The sequence below is a fragment of the Paralichthys olivaceus genome, chromosome 2, assembly GCF_024713975.1.
Source record: "Paralichthys olivaceus isolate ysfri-2021 chromosome 2, ASM2471397v2, whole genome shotgun sequence".
Taxonomy (NCBI): Eukaryota; Metazoa; Chordata; class Actinopteri; order Pleuronectiformes; family Paralichthyidae; genus Paralichthys; species Paralichthys olivaceus.
In genome coordinates this window covers 25,821,493-25,840,550 of record NC_091094.1, presented here as the reverse complement: position 1 = coordinate 25,840,550, position 19,058 = coordinate 25,821,493, and the positions used below count along the sequence as shown (strand labels likewise).

Here is a 19,058-nt window from a genome sequence, read left to right as displayed (position 1 = left end):
CCATGTGTAATTGTGGCTCGGCAGTGCGCTGCCTGGCTCCTGTTAAAGATGGCAGGTGAATCAGATACCTGCTTCCTTCAGACAGCTGTAAGGAGACACCAGAGTGAAGACTGACTGCACAGGCTGTCGAACTGTCATAGATTACAGAACTCATTCATCTCTATTCTGTCCAGCTGATTTCCATGTTAAAGTCAGAATCTGACTTTTTTATCTTTATAGTCACATGTCAGCTGATATAACTTCCATTGCTTTTCATAAGCATGAAGTCACTATAATTGATACTTTCCCTTTTTAACTCTTCAGCCAAAGAGCATCTCAGAATATCTATGATACAGTCCTGCAGTTGACTACGTTTTATTGTGAAAGCTTATGACACCACCACTTCACCACAACTCAAGCACCAAAACAGGAGGACAAGGAGACCATAACCCATTTTATGTGAGTAACTGTGAATGTAGCATCTGTGTTTAATCATGGGCAATGGGTCATGTTGTGGGTTAATGGTTCCGGCGGGTCTAGATTTGACAAGGAGATAATTGTGGGTAATGGGTCAGTTGGGTGCGGTTTTGAAAAAATGGACCTGTGCAGGATCAGGAGCTAGTAAGTGCTTAGTAATAGAGCAAACTAGGAAAAGCTTTAGAAAAGGTGTTACAGATAAAGATTATAACATGTGCATAGACTAAATGTACTTTTACTGTTAATTGTTATCTTCAGGCTCCAGATGTCCTGTCATAAATATACATTATATAAATATATACATTAATGCATATATGAGTGTTGGCATACTCTGGGTTACTACTCCCTCCAGGCGGATGACGTTGGGGTGGTCGAACTGGGCCATGATGGACGCCTCAGCCAGGAAGTCCCTCTTCTGCTTCTCTGTGTATCCTGCCTTCAGGGTCTTCAGGGCCACTGGGATGTCTCTTTTCCCCGGGAGCCTCATACGACCGTAACACACCTCTCCGAATTCCCCTAAACACAACAGCGAGGCAATTCATTCACATTTCCCATACATTTTTTTTTAACTATATTGGAAATGCACTGTACTGAGCTTGCCCCCACACTCCCTCTTAAGACATGGCTGCAAATGAGAATGTGTGTTGAGTTAATTTGCTGGGTTAGATAAGAGATCCACTTATAGGCCGTGTGGTCACATACATCAGAATCAGAATCAGAATTCCTATATTGTCCCAAGATTGAGAAATTAACATGTAACATGTACCATATAACATATACCCTGCTAATCATCCATCCATCATTTCTCATTAATACTTGAACTCAGAAGAACTGTAATTGTGTTTCCTATGCTTCTCTGAATGTCTGCGGCAGTCACATGGAGCAGTGCATTGTGGGCCACAGTGTTAGTATTCCCTGCCTGTCTGAGGAGCTTTGATTGACAGCCCCACGCAACGCTCTGATTCCGCTCTGCCATCCTCCTCTCTGCTGCACACCACAGCCTTTACACCAGGCAATGATTTTAACTTAGCTCAGCCAATGATTCCCACTCGGCACATGCATGTGTGTTTGTGTGTGTGTGTGTTTGCGTGCACGTGTGGGTGTACACAAGTTCATGGTTTTACCTGAACCAATGATTTTCTCTATTTTGATCCTGGAAGCTTCAATTTCTCGGGCAAACTCGTGGACCGCCTGGCAGGGGTCCTCGTATGTGTGCGGGTCGATATAGAACCTCGCGTCGGGGAATGACACTAAGATAAACAACATTACCATTTGGTCACATATCGGAGAATGAGAGCAACATCACATCTGAGCCCCTGCCACCGGCATGTGGAGGGAAAGCTGATGAAAGGGAAGAAATGGCTCAGAGAAAGGAGAAGAGAGGGAGAGAGAGAATGAGCAGCATACAGGGAACAAGGCCTGTGTGCTCCTGTAATCAGTCAGAGCGTGGGAGAGATTGTTTGCTCTGAGGAGGAACTCTAATGAGATCTAATCTATTATTGGTAATAATTGAGGAATGGGTCAAACATACCATGGCCGTTCTGGTAATGCATCTTCTCCTCGTCAGAGTCCTGGAAGGCTTTGCTGTAGCCACAGTGTCTATACAAACCACACACACAGCCAGTCATCCAATTACAGACACATGCACACACATAAACATACAGCGGGGTGAATACAGGACAATAGTGAAACAATCAATCTTTCTTCACAGCTCATAATTAATTAGTGAATCATTGTTCATAATGAACATTTTCATAACTGATTGCTGCATAATTATTTGTAAAGAAACAACCAGTACTTTTTTAAAAAATGCTGGCTGCCAGGTGGAGAGGGTCAGAGGATACTCTTACCCTCTGAGGTTAAATGAAACATCACATCATCCAAAAAGACTTTATCTCATGTACTCTTAGTGGTATTAAGCCAAACAGTGCATCGGCCTTTTATTTGTAAGGATTTTAAACGTACAGAGATTTTTGTAGGCTCTATACAAGAAGGTAGATGATTATAAAATGAATTTTCATACCACTAAAAGTAACTGAGAAAACATCTTTTTGCTAATCTTCATGACTCTACACATCAAATTAATTTAAACATTAGCTTCTTATTATTTTTGATAGTAAGTTTCCACGACATGGCATCAAAATACATTAATACGTTAAAAAGCCACAAAGAACACATCCCGGAGAGGAAGGAGGGAAAGGACAGGAGGATTCAACACGTCATTCACAGACACAGAAGTAGCAGCTTGTCTCTTGCTCCTTGTGGGCTTGTAGCTTTTAGGCAACTAATTCACTCAACTTAAATAGTGTAAATATTGTATTTTCTAATGCTGTCACTACACTGATTCATTATGAGGTCATTTATTTCCTGCTAGTTTTTAATTTCAGTATAAAAGCTGATTGTTTTACTATGGAGCCCGGGAAGAGACGTAGAGAAATAAAGAAGATGGTTGAAAAAAAAAACGACTAGCATGTCTCGTTGCCTTGAGCATTCTCTGAGATGTCTTTCACTTATGTGAAACCTGTCCCTAACACTGAGAACTGAGTTAATATCTTTATATTTGAGGTAGTAAAGTAAATCTATGAACTGCTCCATTCAGGAACATGTGGTTTCCATGTTGCTGAACTGACCCAGAAGTACATTGAAAAACAAGGAAGTACATTGAAGTACTAAACAAATTTAGTCCGTTTGTCGCCATAACATTCACCATCAATTATTTTTTTTCTAGGTCCCTTCAATAATTATATAATTTGGGATCAAGTACATCTAGTACATCTCTGTATCTATCTATCTTCTCTTAGCATATAAATCATATAAAAGGTGGCTTGGCATTATGGTCCTGAGTCCACCTGCATTGACAAAGTAAATTTGAAACTGTGATGGGCCTTTCATGCGTACAGGGCTCTATAGTGCGGTGGTGCAGAGTGCAGCACCTTGCCCATTGTGTTGGGACACTTTGCTAGTTTCGTGGCCTGGCACCCCTGGTGGCGCACTTGGAAAAGGGGAGGGATCAGAAACACTGTCACAACCTCTCACATGTCCACTTATGATGTGTGACAAAGGGCCAATCACATTCAATACTTTAAACGCGAGTTTCAAAATATAAACAAAACTGTTCAAATATACTAAAAGGAGCAGATGATGTTTACATGTGCACTGGAAGAGAATCACAGCTCACAGCCTCAAAAACCTGAGAAAGAGATAGAGTGCTATTCATTATGAAAGGGACCTGGCATCGCCTCCCACTGTGCTACAGAGAGAAGGCCCCCTGCAGCAGCACACTATAAATGCCCTCTGTTAAAATGTGAGCAACCAATCACAATGCAGAAACTAAGCACACAGCAATTACAACTTCCAACAGCGATATCAAGGAAGAGGTTGAGCAACACTAACACAACACCTTTGTTGGAGCAGGCTTTACAACAAACTACAGTTTTACTTGTTATTTTAACATTGCTTCAGAACCAGTTGAGTTTTTCCCTAACACTATGTTTTTAGATGACGTTTCATGTTTCGGTTTCTTTATACAGAGGAGTCAGAACAGCTCTGTGCTTCAGGTCCCTGTGGGAATCAATATCTACGCTGTTAGGCACTTCTTCTTCTTCTTGTCTTGGCTGCTGACGGTAACAAATGATATGGGGTCCACTTCTCAATTTCTGCGCCCTGTCACTGAACCTCTGTTTGATTCCCTATGTGTGAATGTAGCATTAGTCCTCTCTCAATGGGTGAGACTTTACTTTCTGTGGTGTTAACCTCTGCTAATGCATTTAACCTCCTTTGAATATAACATTTATTTGTCCAGCTCAAAATGAAATGTGAAAGTTTTGTCTGTCAGTACAGTTATTAAAATCTGACAGTCTCATCCCACTTATTACTGTTAGCACCATGAGGGCTAATAAGCACAGACTAAATGCTGCAGGTGACAGAAGAGCTGCTAAAAATTTACCAGAATAATTTGACAAAGTTATTCCATTAACTGATGAAGATGAAGACACTAAATCATCCACACGTCTCCAGGGTGCTGGCACACACTTCATGTATCTTCGATGATCTCAGGGCACTAGCATTAGCCAGGGTGCTGTGTTTTAATATCTGATTTTTATATTCATAAAGATTAAAATCTCATTTAGTCAGTAGCCACTGAATTCATACTCTGCTGTGAAGTATTCTTCTCCGCTCATCATTCAAGTTTATTCCTTTCTGTCTCAGGGCCTTTTTGGTATTTTTTAACACTTCCATATTAGGTTGGCGAGTGGCCCAACTCACTCATATTCTTTTATTATATTGAAAATTTCACTTCTACACTCCACCATCCTTCATCTTAGTGTCACTAAATATGCTGGACTGTTCTGTCAAGGTAACGCAGCTTTGCCTGGATCACACAATGAGATCCTCCAACATATTGTGTTTTTCTCCTCAAAGAAAATGGAAATAAAGAAAAACTGAATATGGATTGAAATATGAATTAATTAAGTGCAATGAAATGAATTATTCTTTGCCGTACTACACTACAGAGATGTAGGTTGAAGACATCAAAAGGGAGGGAAGGGGGGGGGCTGATGGGATGAATGGGAATGTTTGGCTTGCAAGCTACTGGACATGAATCAACATAATTAAATCCAAGTTGAGGTGGAAATTATGATTATTATTAAGTCAGTGAGAAGACAGGGAGGGTTGGTGGGTTTAGAGTAGCTGAAGCATTAGTTTTCAGAGCTCCTCTCCACTCCTCGTCTTTGTTACTGATAGAACAGCATGCACATTATTAGTGCACTTCAACAGTTTGAACATTTGAACATGATAAGTGGGACTTAAGGTAGTTTAGCTTCTCAAACACGGCCTTAAATAAGATCTGTCCCCATGTTTGGAGAACATTTATATTCTAGCCTTTCTGTCTTATTACTTGCAGCAGATACAACACGTGGCACAAGCAGGGAGAAACACAGCAACATTACACAAAGAGAAGCACAGTAGATTAGTGTAAGAAAGTGTTCCACACACAGCAGCGATGGGTAGTGTGGTAAAGTGTAGCCTTGCCGTTTCCTGCAGATGATGATGGCCAGAAACGTCACCAGGCTGGACACCAGGGCCATGCAGATCCATATGATGGTCATGGTGTTGTAGCGCAGAGGAGCTGCAAACACACACACACACACACACACACACACACACACACACACCACACACACACACACACTGTCAGCTGACTGTTTCCATTTTCCCCATAGACACACACTGGCAAACCCAGGTGGCAGGTACAGTGGTCCTGGTCAAACAAGATAAACAAGAATTTGGACCTCTATCATAGGAGCTGCACATTTTCTAATTACCTCTGCTTTGTATTTTGAAATGTGTGTCTGCTGCATTATGGTAAGGAAATATTTAACCCCATATTGTCATCAGTTTTAAAAGGTTGAAGTGATTAAGTCTCCACCTGTAAGAACACCATCTTTTAGGAGACTGCACAAACTTATGGTATAATGTTCAAAAGGCTGAAAACTTGTGACCTTGACCTCTGACAACCCAAATCTTGAGCAAATTTTAAATGATTATCTCTCCTAAGATAATTCACAAGGCAAAAAATAAGGTCAAAGGTCAGTTTGACCTCCCAAATTCCAATCAGTTAATCTAATTGAACATCTGCACCAACTTTGAAGAAATTGCCTCAAACTGTGTGTTTTGTGTTTTGCTGTATGCTACACAATGTTCAGCACTAATGTAGGAGTAATTCAGGCAGATGTGTTGGAACCAGAAACAGGGGCGACTACAAGTGAGCAGCTAATAATGTTTTGCTAATGTTGGTCAAATCTTGGTCCTGATCACACGCTCCTACTCAGCGGCCTTGGCTTGTACAACACTGATAATACACCGAGTCCTCGTAATGCTGCAGCTGAACCAGGGCTGTCAGAGGTACGATATGGAGAAACCAAACCCCACCCTGCAAGGTGACATCATTTGGTCTGTGATGTGTTAAACCCAGACTGTCTGGATCCATTTTATTATTTGACACTGTCATTAGATGATTGCAGGAGGAAAGAGCTATGACTGCTTGTTTTGCTCATATGTCTTGTGTCATGTAATAAAACACTATATGGATATGGTGAAAATATCTTAGTATTTGATGAAAATTTTGTGTGTGAACTACCAATCTCCCTTTTTTACACCTCACACTGTCAGAGGTCAAGCACCACAAAGATCAGGCTCCAGTCCCTAGAGAGAAGACACCCAGGTTAGTCAGACAGTGTGAGCAAAACTTCGTTTGCATTAGGAGTTTAAACTTTTTGGGGGAATGCTGGTCATTGATGATGTGGGATTATTATCCTATTAATCCTTTGTCATTGTATTATGGGCGAGCTATAACATTATGAGCTGAGCATACATAGTTATTTTATTCTTATTTTATTAGGTTATTACAACATTTATGTCCTTATTACTTGCAACTCATGTGTAATTCAAGAATAAAGCAAAAGTTATTTCCTTTTTCAAAAACAGCTACTGCTTTAAACATATCACAATAAGATATACTGGAGCTTTAAACTAAAAACTCAAAAAGTGCATTTAAACATTGAGGACACAATGTTTGATGTATGAGCTTGTCTCTTACTGTGTGTTATATTAGAGCATTGGTCTAATATTCAGTTATTAGTTTTTTATTATTAGAGAGCTAAGTCTCCATATATGTTTATGTCTGCAATTTTATGTACACGGCCAATTTTTTTAATAGAATAGAGCCAAAGAGCACAAGTACCTTTTTCCTGTGAAAGAGCCAGAAACCATGGCAAACACACTGACACAGCTGAAAAAAGGATGCTGACGGCACAGATACGACAGAGGAAGAGAAGCAACTCACTATCCGAAACACCTCAACACCACATATTCTTCTGTGACTGATTAATGAAAATCAAATGGCATTAGTCTCAGATCAACATTAGATTAACTCCTCAGAGATCTGTGGGCAGAGCTCAGCACCGAGTGGCTGCGGGTGCTGTTTGAAGAGGGATAACGGACACGACTCAGCATGTCGGCTGCTGGGATGTGTGTAGTCCTCTTGTTTTTACAGTCTGAACATGAATCAGGAGCAGGAGCAGGAGAGTCGGGGTCGAGTGCAGCAGCAGAATGGAGGGAGACTATTAGTCAATGAAACAGCACTGGGACTCCAACCAGGCAGGAGGTTGTACTTTGCAGACCTTGAGTCTGCTCTGCACGTTATCTGCCAAACCCCCTATTAGAAAAGAAAAATATTCCAATACAACTTTTTCTTTTTTTTTTTATTAACACCTAACTTTCTGTGTTGCACTTGCCTCAGGTGGAAAAGCTCATAAAGACTTCTCCCCCAGCCCTGCACTGTGTCCAGCTGTTTGAAGCAGGGATATGCTGCAGTTCTGCTGACGAGGGTGACCCTCTAACACAGTACAGATCAGTGCAACAGAGGGATGGAGGTGGTGGTTATCAGGCGCAGTGACACCCAAGCCCCTTTTACCATGGACCATGCTGTGAAGCCTTTCAGAAGATTTCCGTCTTTCAACAGAACTGTTTCCTGATTCTTTTTTTCTCACACTGTACTAAACAGCAATTTAGTGATACAGTACGTTACAGCTCTCGACCATCATATGACACACACCTGCTTTCCCGGTCTGAATCTCCACATTCTGGCTGAAGTGTCCGCACCCTGCAGACGTCCTAGCTCGGACCTGGAAGATGTATTTGGTGCCCGGCTTCAGCCCTGACACTCGGGCACTGGTATTTTTAGACTTCAGTGTGGAGTAGCTCTGCTCTTCATTATCCTATGCAGGATACAAAACACATTTAACCATTAGCTTTAGAGAAATTGGTCTGCTGGTCATCTCCAGTACATAGGTGCTAACTGTTCCATATGAACATGTAAAATGTGTGGTTTAGAACACAGAACATACACTTAAGATTTCACAACTAAAAACATGAACTACCTGAGCTAAGTTCATTGTTGATGGCAAATAAGGTGAGAAACTATGCATTAATGCACTGTACTGTACAAGTGTATGATTGGGAAATATTATAATGTTTCACCTGGTTTTTAATTTCCCAGGACAAATTAAAAATTAGCCTTCCAGTCTGGTTATTTTAGCAGCAGATAAGTTACTTTAATCATCTCCACAAGATAATTGTTTCGGTAAAGAGTCAAATAGGTCACATCAGATGAGATGAACAAGACATGTTAAATGTGCCTTTACCAAAACCTTTGGCAAGAAAAATACACTTTTTTTCCAGCTGTCATTGAGAGAACTGATCTTTGAAGTGCCTTAGAAAATTGTGTTTGTAATTTGGTGCAATCAAAACTGAACTAGAATTGACATTGACTATTGAACACTGAATTTTAAAGTTGATATTATAGGAAAAATGGAAGGGCTAGAGTGAATGGGCCTAATGGTTCTGATAGGTAACAGTAATGTTAATGTACTGCTTTATTTCAGCCAGCACTAACAGCACAAGCAGAGGTGTACAGTGAGCATCAGATACAAACAGCTTAGACCCTCCTAGATGCTCCTGCTCCACGGCTGATTGTTCCCCAGTCTGAACAGACTTTAAGAGGACTGAGTTAGTGAGCAGAGGTCCATTTACATGTCTCAGGGGTCAGGAAGGACGGAGGGACCCGATCTGGCCACACCGTTTCACTGGCTGACATGTTATTTCATGACTTCATTCACCTTGGACATTTTATCTTGAGTCTGTCCACATACATTATCCTTAGTTTTGATTTTTTTCACAGGATTTGTTGACAGTCAGAAAAACACTGGTAAGGCAGAGAAAGGCAAATCACACTAAATTAAAAATGAGACACAAAAAGACATTTTTCAAATAATCTTTTTTTAGTGTCTGTATGTGCATTAGGTAGATTTGTTGAACACTGCGTCATCCATTGTTATCATAACCGAATACAACCTTATCTGCCAGTCAAACATAATTGGCAGCCAATTACCTCACACATCTTTTGATCTGCCTCAATCAGCCAGCAAAGTGACAGGTGCTTTGAAAAGTGTTTGTCTTATTTTCATATTTCCTTTCATTTAAGATTCATCGTTTGTCCAAATGCAAATTATCAAGCTTGCTACACCTACTCACTATTCAAAGTTCTGTTTTTTAGCATAGATTCATTAGGAAAAGGGAGTGGGGGAGTGGGGGTGGGGTGCATGCATTGTTCCAAAAGGATCGTGTTTTTTTTTTTGGAAGTCTTGATTAACAGTAAAGATCATCATCATCACTGCTCCCCTCACCTTGTTTTCATTTCCCTGCTACAGCATCTTTTAATTCAAAGATACTTTACAAGTTTGGAAGTTAGTTCAGCAATAGTAGGGGGTGCAAAGTGCATCCAAACAACACAATGAGTGAATCATTCATGTATCCTTGGAAGGATAAGAGCCTAATTATGAAGAAGTGCTAGGTGAAGAAATAAAAGCCTTTTTTTGGGGGTCTTTATTATCGTCCTCGGCTAGAGTGCTGCTGCAGCGGCCGCCACCCTTACTGTGACTCATTCTTGTTTAGCACAGAACTATAGAAACTGTAAGAAAGCACATTGCTGACTTGTCCACTTGAAATCCCCCACAGGCGTCTCGCCCCCTGAGCGAGGCCAGATTAAGATACCAGCGCAAGAGACGAGCTAATCCTTCAGCTCCCCCCACCATCCTGCTTGTACGGCTATGAGACTGCTCGCTCCCTGGCTGCTCCCTCTGCAATTAGCTGATTTCTATCATCTCACACACACACACACACACACACACACACACACACACTTTCACTGCAATTAGCTTGTCACAAGGCCTCTGCGCTCGCCAGCCGCTTGCTGTCACTGTCACTTTCACTAAGTTGGAATCTACACTGTCTCATCCTCTGTCTTTCTCTCCCTCTCTCGACCCCCATTTCCTTTCAATTAGCTGAGCTGCCAGTGGGACCTTTTTCTGGGATTAAGTTATCCAGAGTCTATCCAGCCACCACTCCTCTGCATTCAAAGTATCTTGGCTCAGCTTAGACAGAGCCCTTTGATGACAATGAGCTCATGTTCTCTAGGTATCTTGAGGACTGCCTCAATAGCTTCATGTCAACTGTTCTTTTAAAAACAGAATATGCTGACAAACCATAAAACCGATGAGTACAGTGTTCAGGTTTTGGGTTCTTTTCAAAATAGTTTTTGTGCAGCAATTAGTTGAGTATACCTTCTCATAATATTTGATGTCGTACTCCAGAATTACTCCGTTGGGCTGGTCGGGCTCATGCCAAAGCAGAATCACACTGTTCTGACTGGTGTTCTCCTGGCGAATGGCTAATACTTCAGAGGGGGCTGCAAAGGAAACAGGAGAGATTACTGCTTCGTCAGTTTAAGATGTGGTTCCTCAATGATATCACATAACCTCAAATATAGTGTTTCTGGAGGCTAGTCTTGCACTGACCTGAATTTAACAGCTCGACTGATATTTGATTTTTCTAACAGAAGTAAAGTTTCCAGAAAATTTCCAGGAAATTTCCTTCATCTTCTATTGAAGCAAAAATCCAACCCCACCTCCTAAGATACGTTTTTATCAACATCACTCTACTTCTGAGTCACCAGATCTTTCTTGTGAGGTCAGTCTTATACATGCACATAAATATACATAAGAAGGGTGAGCAAAGGAAAAGTGGGACAGTTTTATAATCCAGACAGACAGAATCATGTAAATTTATTAGAAGAACAGGTCAGAAATACCCATTTGAATTTTTTTCATATGGTTTTCTGAGAGAACATGGTCATGGGTAAATGTATTAAGTTCTAAGGTCACAGGTGTGGCAGAGTTTGGATGTGCTGTTTAAGACTTTCTAAATTATCTCTCATTTTTTCTACCCCACCCTAACGTCCTTTTGAAACTTACTGTGAGTCAATCGCAACGGGTGGTCCATCCTTTGACGCATGCTACATTAGGTGAGTGTAACCAATAAAATCAGCATAAGTTCATTTTCCAACACCATAACTGCTGAATCAACCCCAAAAAGTCGATACAACTATTGATTTATTGGTTGTGTTCACACAGTGTCAGTGCATTAATACTGCTGGCATCTTGTCTCTGTCAAAACGTGGACTCGGTGCAGAAGGGACAGAAAAGCTGCTCTAGAAAAACAACATTTCCCAAGTCTATAAAGTTGATAAAAGTTCAACTTGAGTGCAGGTTACACTTACTTGTGTGTCAACAAATAAATGTCAGGCTTCCTACAAGTGATTACTGCAACACTATTCAGAATGTAGATAAGGTTGGTGGTATATAGAAAGTATGGAGCGCAGAACTGTCAGAGACACCAGTATTATTTGCTGACAGTGGCTGCTACCCCATCAAGTCCTGTATGTGCCACAACCAGTTTTTCATTATCAGCACAAAATGTCGTTGAGACAGCACATTTCTTTTAAAGATTGTTTTTTTGTAAATCTGACAGCAGAGAGAAACAGCGAGGAGGACAGAGATGTCTGATCATGGGCCAAGGCTAGATTCACATTCTAAATCATGTGGCTGCAAGTGAGACGTCAACAAGGGCAAGGGCATAATGTGTGGCATGTTTTGCTTTTCAAGGATTATTTTTGTGACATTTAACTTCATTTGAATAATTTACAGCAGGTGATTCATGGTCTGTTTTGAACCCAGGGCAGTTACTACACATGGTTCACCATCAGAGCCATGGATTCTCAGCAGCTTGAACACATCCTTTACTATTCATCCTTTGTCCTGCCTTGTCCCCTTAAGTCTTTGAGCATTTTTCCACTATAGGAATCAGTGAGCCATAACCTGGAGCTTACCAGAGCCCATGAGCCTTTGTTGCTAGATTCTTACTTTGCAAAGTGAAAGGTTTCTGTTGTTGGAATGTTTCATGATACTCAAGAAACACATGACTATGGCTCTGCTCTTTGCAGATGATGTGGTTCTGTTGGCTTCATTGAACTGTGATGTTCAAAACGTACTGGGGCAGTTTGCAGCCGAGTAACCAGGACGAGAGTCAGCATGTGACATTGTGGATACAAATGGTAAAAGCAGAGTTCTATTTGTGCAAAGGACCTTGTTGAGGTGGTATGGGGGAGACATTGGGATAGACTTACAACTCACTGGAGAGATGACTATATATCCCATCTGAACTGGGAATGCCCTGGCATCCCCCTGCAGGACCTGGGAAATGTTGCTGGGGAGAGAAATATCTGGAATACCCTGCTTAGCCTAATGCCACCATGACCCGACCCCAGCTATTCACTACACAGCTGTTAAGTAAGACGGACATATGGTAGACAATGAAATATATGGTGTAATTACTGACTTATTGTAATATTTTTTTAAATATTAGTATTGTCAAAGTAGTGGAAGGGCCCCGCGCTATGACGTAAAAGCACACTTTGTTGCAGTGTTTAACTTCACACATGGATGCTTCATTCAGGCCACGTTGCCTCAGCAAACACATTTTGATTTACACCTCTCACTTTATTTCCCGGAACAGTGGAAACAAACGCACAATGTGTAACTTAATGAGTATCCACATTCATTTAAGGGATGTTGTTGTGAAAAAGGCCTACATGTAACACGTGACAAAGCCTCCATGATGAGAAACTGTACCTGATTGTTTTGAACCCTACCTGCCTGGTTTGTTGTGATGTTGGCCAGGGCATACAGTGATGGCTCGTTGCTCAGGTGCGTCACTGCATTCATGGCCAGGATACGGAAGGAGTAGTTGGTGTGAGCCACCAGGTTGAGCACCGTCACCCAAGGCTCCGTCAAGCCATTCTGCCGGGGGACGAACCGGACCACTGCAGTGCCCGAACGCTCCACCAAAGCTCCTCCCCCTGCCCCAATACTCGCTCCTCCCCCTGCTTTCCCTCCACCAGTGCCTCCCGGAGAGGATGTGCAGTCCTCGCAGGGCCCTCCTTCCCCAGAGCATTTCTTACACAACACGCTATACAGAAGGTCGCTGCGACCTCCAGTATCGAGAGGGCGATCCCATTCTAAGTTCACAGATGTCCCATTGACCGAGGAAATGACGTTTACTGGAGCAGATGGAGGGCCTGGAGACAAGAAAGATAGAAGTTTGAGTTCATTCAAAGATTTGATTACTGTCCAAAAGAGTAAATTACATTTTCCAGGCATAGATAAGTTTCGACACATCATTCCACAGCTGCCGTGGCTTGAGCAAATGTGTTTGTTACATATTTCTTTGGACTGCTTTGAGGTGGTCTCGCCTGTGGGATCAGGTGATCTTGTGTACAGTCTGTTTGTGCTTACGGGAGCATGGAGCTGCGGGTGGGTCATCTGCGGCGCGATAGTAATTGGAGTCGCAGGGGCAGGAGAGAGCGGCTCTGGTCTCCGAGTGGCTGTGCTGGGGACATTTACCACACAGGCCATCACCTGCCACCGGCTTATAGAAACCCACCTCACAGGCTGCAGAGAGAGAGGGAAAGGGAGAATAAATAGAGTAAATAGGGAGATTGCAGGGAAGGACTCTGCACTCCCATATTCGCTCAGACCATGAAAAAAGAGAGAGAGGCCGCAGCCTGAAAGGCATGAATCACAGCCCTATAGCAAGCTGTGCATATAGACACTCCTTCAACTTTTTCAAAACTGTGTCATATCCTCCAATGCATTCATTTTGGGACAGAGCCCCCCTTCCCTCCCCCTCCTCCAAATCTATGTATAATTACAGGCCCTGTAACCGTAGAGACCGCGGAGCAAGGGAGATGAAAGTCACTTCTTTCTGCTCAGATTTGGGCTGAAAAGGCTTTGCACTGTTGATACTCCCAGTGAGACCATCAGAATCCAGACCGTGTTTCAACCTTATTCAGCTCCTCTGATACATATTCACTTTTAACTCCGCACTGATTAATAATGGAGGGAGCTCTGATAAATATATTCTCTTTCCAGGCGGTTAATAGGCTTCTGCTATGGTAAATGGGGCAGGGGTAAACCTTGCGTAGACTCAGAAAGCAGCAGCAGCAGCAGCAGCAGCAGCAGACACAGACGCGTTTATGTTTGCTTTTCCTCACAGAGTAATTTATGTGCGCTTTTCCCAGAATTCAGTGTGTTAGTTTACAGATGCAGTGTTTTCCTAACCTTTGCTCGTTAGGTTTACAGGGGACCGTTTTTGGTGCTTAGACTTCAAAGGTGTTGAAAAGAACCATGAAATTGGATAACCAACACAAGTGCAATGATAACAAAGCAAATGGTTAAAAAGTATTGCGGATTACTGCTGGGACATTTTTAGATGCATTAAAAAAGAAGAAAAAATTGTCCCATGTTTGTACCCCAATACACATGGCTGCACCAAAAAATACAAATACAAACATCGGACAGTATTTTATGATATCCTACATAATAACATTTTATTTTACCTGGTGTAGCTGTAAATATCGTCATGAGGCCACTTGTTTTCTACCTTAAAACATGAGTTTTGTATTTATATTTATTATTATATTATAATATATATATTATTATATATTATACATTTTTATTTAATATATATATATATTTACACTGGGCAAGAAGAGAAAGGAGCACAGAAAAAGACATATAGGTAATACCTATATTTCTATACCTATTTGGTATAAAGAAAATATTGTTGAAAATGAAAGTTAAGTTATTGATCATAGGGAAGCACAGTTAGCGGGGCAAAATAAGACAAGTGGGGCCACAAGGTAGAATTACATTTTCGGGCTGATAAACAGACCTCACCCTCTCCTTCAAAAAATGAAAAAAACCTGTGGCAGCCTTCAGTTGTCATAAAAACTCAAAAGGTGACATTGACATTTGAGTATTTGAAATGTGAAGGTTCACTCTCCACTGAATGGTGGGAGCTGTTTCTATATCCACAGGTGCCAGGAGTCTGCCATACATGGCCGGGTTTCTATGACAATGAGAAGTCATTCTACATAATGCATAAATAAGTCTGAATAGGCATATAACATTGAAATGAAAATGAAAATAGAGAAGAAAGAAAAAAAACATTGTGGATATTTTTGTTTCCTTCAAACATACAAAATAAAAAAGGAAATAAATTATTTTCAAGTTTTAGCAGGAGCAGGCCTCTATTTTATTACAAACAAATAAAGAACATTTATAAAAATAAGTAAATGAAAATAGTGTTTTATGCCTATTGAGACAAACCTGATTTAAAATAGAAACTAAAAACAATCTGGTAGAAAGGAATTGTAAAGGAAAGGTGACACTGAAATATAAAAATTAAAAGAGTTAATACATGAAGACTGATTTAGTTTTCCTTATGCATGACCCGCAGCATTTGACTCCTCTTCACAGTTTGACATGGCAAGTGCATCTGAGAGAGGGAGTCTAGGCCACCTGAATATCTGAGCAGCCGCTTCATTATTTAAGACTTTATAAAACACCTCAAGTATTTTGGCACCTCGTTGTTTTACACTTCTCCTGACTTCCTGTGGTCAAACACCACCCTCACTGCTTTATTTTAGGATGTTATACAAAAACCGCGCATCAACAGGCTGCAATGGTCTATGACATTTTCAGATTTCTACTTTTAAACCTGGCAAAGTATAACTGAAAGACCAATTCTATTCCATATTTAGTGATTCAAGGTGTTCAACTACACAGAAAATCCCACATAACACTACTCTATATAAAGATACACCACCCCTCTATGGTGCCTGTCTATAGTTACAGTTTCTTCTTGCACTTACAGTTTTTCTTCTATAAAATTATTATTTTACCTCCTTTTTGACATAAAAAAGTAAAAGCCTATTTTCGTCATTCAAAGCCCTTGATGGAAACATATAATATTTGATTTGAGTGTTTTTTACACGTCTGAAATGTTTCTATTTATCTATTTAATGTGGTGCTTTAAAGAATGTTAGATTTGATTTCTATTCAGAATTTAATCTAGAGTACAACATGCACATGCTATAGTATCTGCTGTTACCACTTTAGTGCTAATGACTGGAAATGTCTTAATCTGTGAGTGACATTACATTTGGGGAAATTGAGACTTTACATCTCCAGGGGTTAAAACTCCATGGTTTACAACTGGGAAGCTTATGTCCACACACACACACACACACACACACACACACACACACAATAGATAAACAGACTGGCGACGATAGTTCTCCTCTCTTTCCCGGAGCTAGAAACTATTCCTATTTGCAATATTTATCCCAGACCATTTTCTCTTCCTCCTTATTTTTATATCCTGTTAATCCCTCCATCCCTTGATGTTTTTTTGTTTTTTTTTGTGAAGCCCCTTGAGTTGAGAAGCGGGTCACGATAAATATCGCAACAGCTCGTTCATCAAGGAGAGAAGCAGTGAGCACTTTGAAGTATCTGACAGATTCTCCAGGAGTCCTGCACACACACACACACACACACACACACAGACACACACACACAAGGGTTATGGTAATGTTGGACACACATTGGGGTGTCGGATGCAGCCACAGTAACCACACACACACAATGAATATATCACCACACAGGTGAATGCAAAGAGAACAGGAGGACGGTCGATGTCAGGACCAGCTGTGATAACCTCTCACTTCACTTCTGACCTGAAGCTCAATCAATGATCTGGTAAAAAAAAACTAAAGTTTAGGAAAATGGAGATGAGGGGGAATGGGATCAAAGAAACATAATTCACGCATATTGAACTGTGGGTTACCTGGAAAACAAAAGACATCAAAGAAAGTTCTTGATAACATTTCCTTAAGAGGATATTTGTAGTATTCAGCATTAATAAATCATAGCAATGTGTGGGAGAAGATCGATTCACTGATGAAAAGCAGACTCTCCGGGACAACTTCTATTTTTTACAATTAAGCCGTCTTTACAGCTCAGAGCAGGAGGCGATGGCAGCTCCCCTGCTACAAACCAAAAGCCCTTACGCTTTCTGGTCACAGTTTGGGATGTCACATTTCTTTAGAGGAGAGTGAACTCTAGCGAGGCAATCTGCAGTGTACTATCTTCACTCACAGTCAGTAAGTGAAAAAAAAAAAAAAGGGAGAAATGTGAGTAGTGACTTAGCATCAGCTGCAGTGACATGTTGCTGGTGTACCACATTTATAGATGTTGCTGCTGGTTGAAAATGACTTTTAAACCAAACTACTGTTCATTCGGAGGATGAAGAGATGCTGGTGAAAACTTCGTGCTTCACCTCTCTCACCACAGACAACACGAAATATGGTACGATGTACAAAATAGCACAGAATGCATTTTTTTCGATTTGAAATATGGAGATCATTGCTAACAAGATATTGCTGATTTGATTTTCACCATTCTTTATTTTAATCAATAATCTTAAGTCTGTTTTGTACAAGAAAATCCTTAAATTGCAGATACATCCCTTTAAGAAAGCTTCAGGTGCACTTAATATATATATATATATATATAATTTACCACAAGTACAACACGTAGCTATATGGAAAATACAATTTATAAATGTTGAATTAAATTTAAATGAAATGTTGTAAGTCAGTATCAATAGATAATGCTGAATCGCAAAGCAAAGCAAGCACAGTGATAATGGGAAAGCAAAAGCTGCAGGTTCACTATGTCTTAGTAGGTTTTGTATGCAATTTAAATTTAAATTTTTAATTTTAATGATAAACTTTCATCTGAAAAGGAATATATCACTGAAGGCGAGTGCTGCATTCTTACAGAACTCCTGGTCTTGTCCTTTAAAAAAATGCTTATTGTCCTGAGTCTGCTCCAACACTGTCAGCTGTCTGATAAAACTAAACATGCTGAATTATTACTATAATAATAATATTAACAACAATGATACTATAACAATTATCATACCATAATAAAACATATGGTTTTAGACTAAAGGTCTAAAAATAATTGGACACTTCGCTACAAAGACAGCTGTGTGTTCATGTGCAGCAAAAGCTCACATGAGGCTTAGACTGACCCGAGAGTTGAGAGTTGCGAGTTTCCATGTCGACAGAGGTCTGTCAATAAAGAGGTGACCATGCAAGTGAGGCAGGTAATAATGAGGCTCAAAAATCTATCAGAGAGATTTCAAAGGTAGTTTGTCAAAATCAACAATTGGGTACATTTTTCAAAAAGCATGTGCTCACAGAAAAAAAGAGGAAATGGTGAAAGATGCCGAGCACATTTTGTGGGTGACAAGTAACCCATTTGCATGGAAAAGAAAAAAAAAAACCCTCTATCTGCACAGCAAGTCAAGAATGCTTCAAATTTGATTGTGCTGAAGCACAGAGCCTGAAGAACAATACACGTGTAACTGTCCAGATAATTATGTTGTGGACTGTAGGTTTGAAATGTGGAGTACGAGCAGAAAAGTGATGGGAATAAAAGGAGAGGTTCAGTTTGAAGAGACACATACTTTAGGTGTTTACACAACGTGTACTTTAGTGATGTGTGTGTGCTCACATGCGCTTGCCTGCGTGTTGCCTGGCGTGTCAGTACCTGTCAATGCAGTGCACATGCTACAAGAGAATTTGCATTACAATGAATCTTAATAGCTGTGTGCGGTGTGCAGTGTGTGCTGACCTTGATTTATTCCCTGTATAAGTGGGTAAATAAATACATTGGGAAAGACGGGGGAGCTGGAGAGAGCACATCATCGTCCCACGCGTGAGGAGACAGAGG

General features: G+C 40.7%; 1 protein-coding gene across 4 annotated transcripts in view; it reads right to left on the bottom strand.

Annotated features, from left to right (window-relative positions):
• Nucleotides 1-19,058, bottom strand: part of epha8 (eph receptor A8) — a 107,870-nt gene that overhangs the window by 11,833 nt on the left and 76,979 nt on the right. For 2 of the 4 annotated variants that reach the window (XM_069513354.1, XM_020087139.2), the window contains exons 7-14: nucleotides 13,710-13,865; nucleotides 13,067-13,492; nucleotides 10,641-10,765; nucleotides 8,075-8,237; nucleotides 5,455-5,587; nucleotides 1,988-2,055; nucleotides 1,581-1,706; nucleotides 787-972 (exon numbers count right to left, since the gene is read on the bottom strand). In XM_069513354.1, the coding sequence (XP_069369455.1) occupies nucleotides 787-972; nucleotides 1,581-1,706; nucleotides 1,988-2,055; nucleotides 5,455-5,587; nucleotides 8,075-8,237; nucleotides 10,641-10,765; nucleotides 13,067-13,492; nucleotides 13,710-13,865 (1,383 nt within the window). The remainder of the gene's footprint in view (nucleotides 1-786; nucleotides 973-1,580; nucleotides 1,707-1,987; nucleotides 2,056-5,454; nucleotides 5,588-8,074; nucleotides 8,238-10,640; nucleotides 10,766-13,066; nucleotides 13,493-13,709; nucleotides 13,866-19,058) is intronic. The other 2 variants (XM_069513363.1, XM_069513366.1) reach the window with 1 other exon arrangement.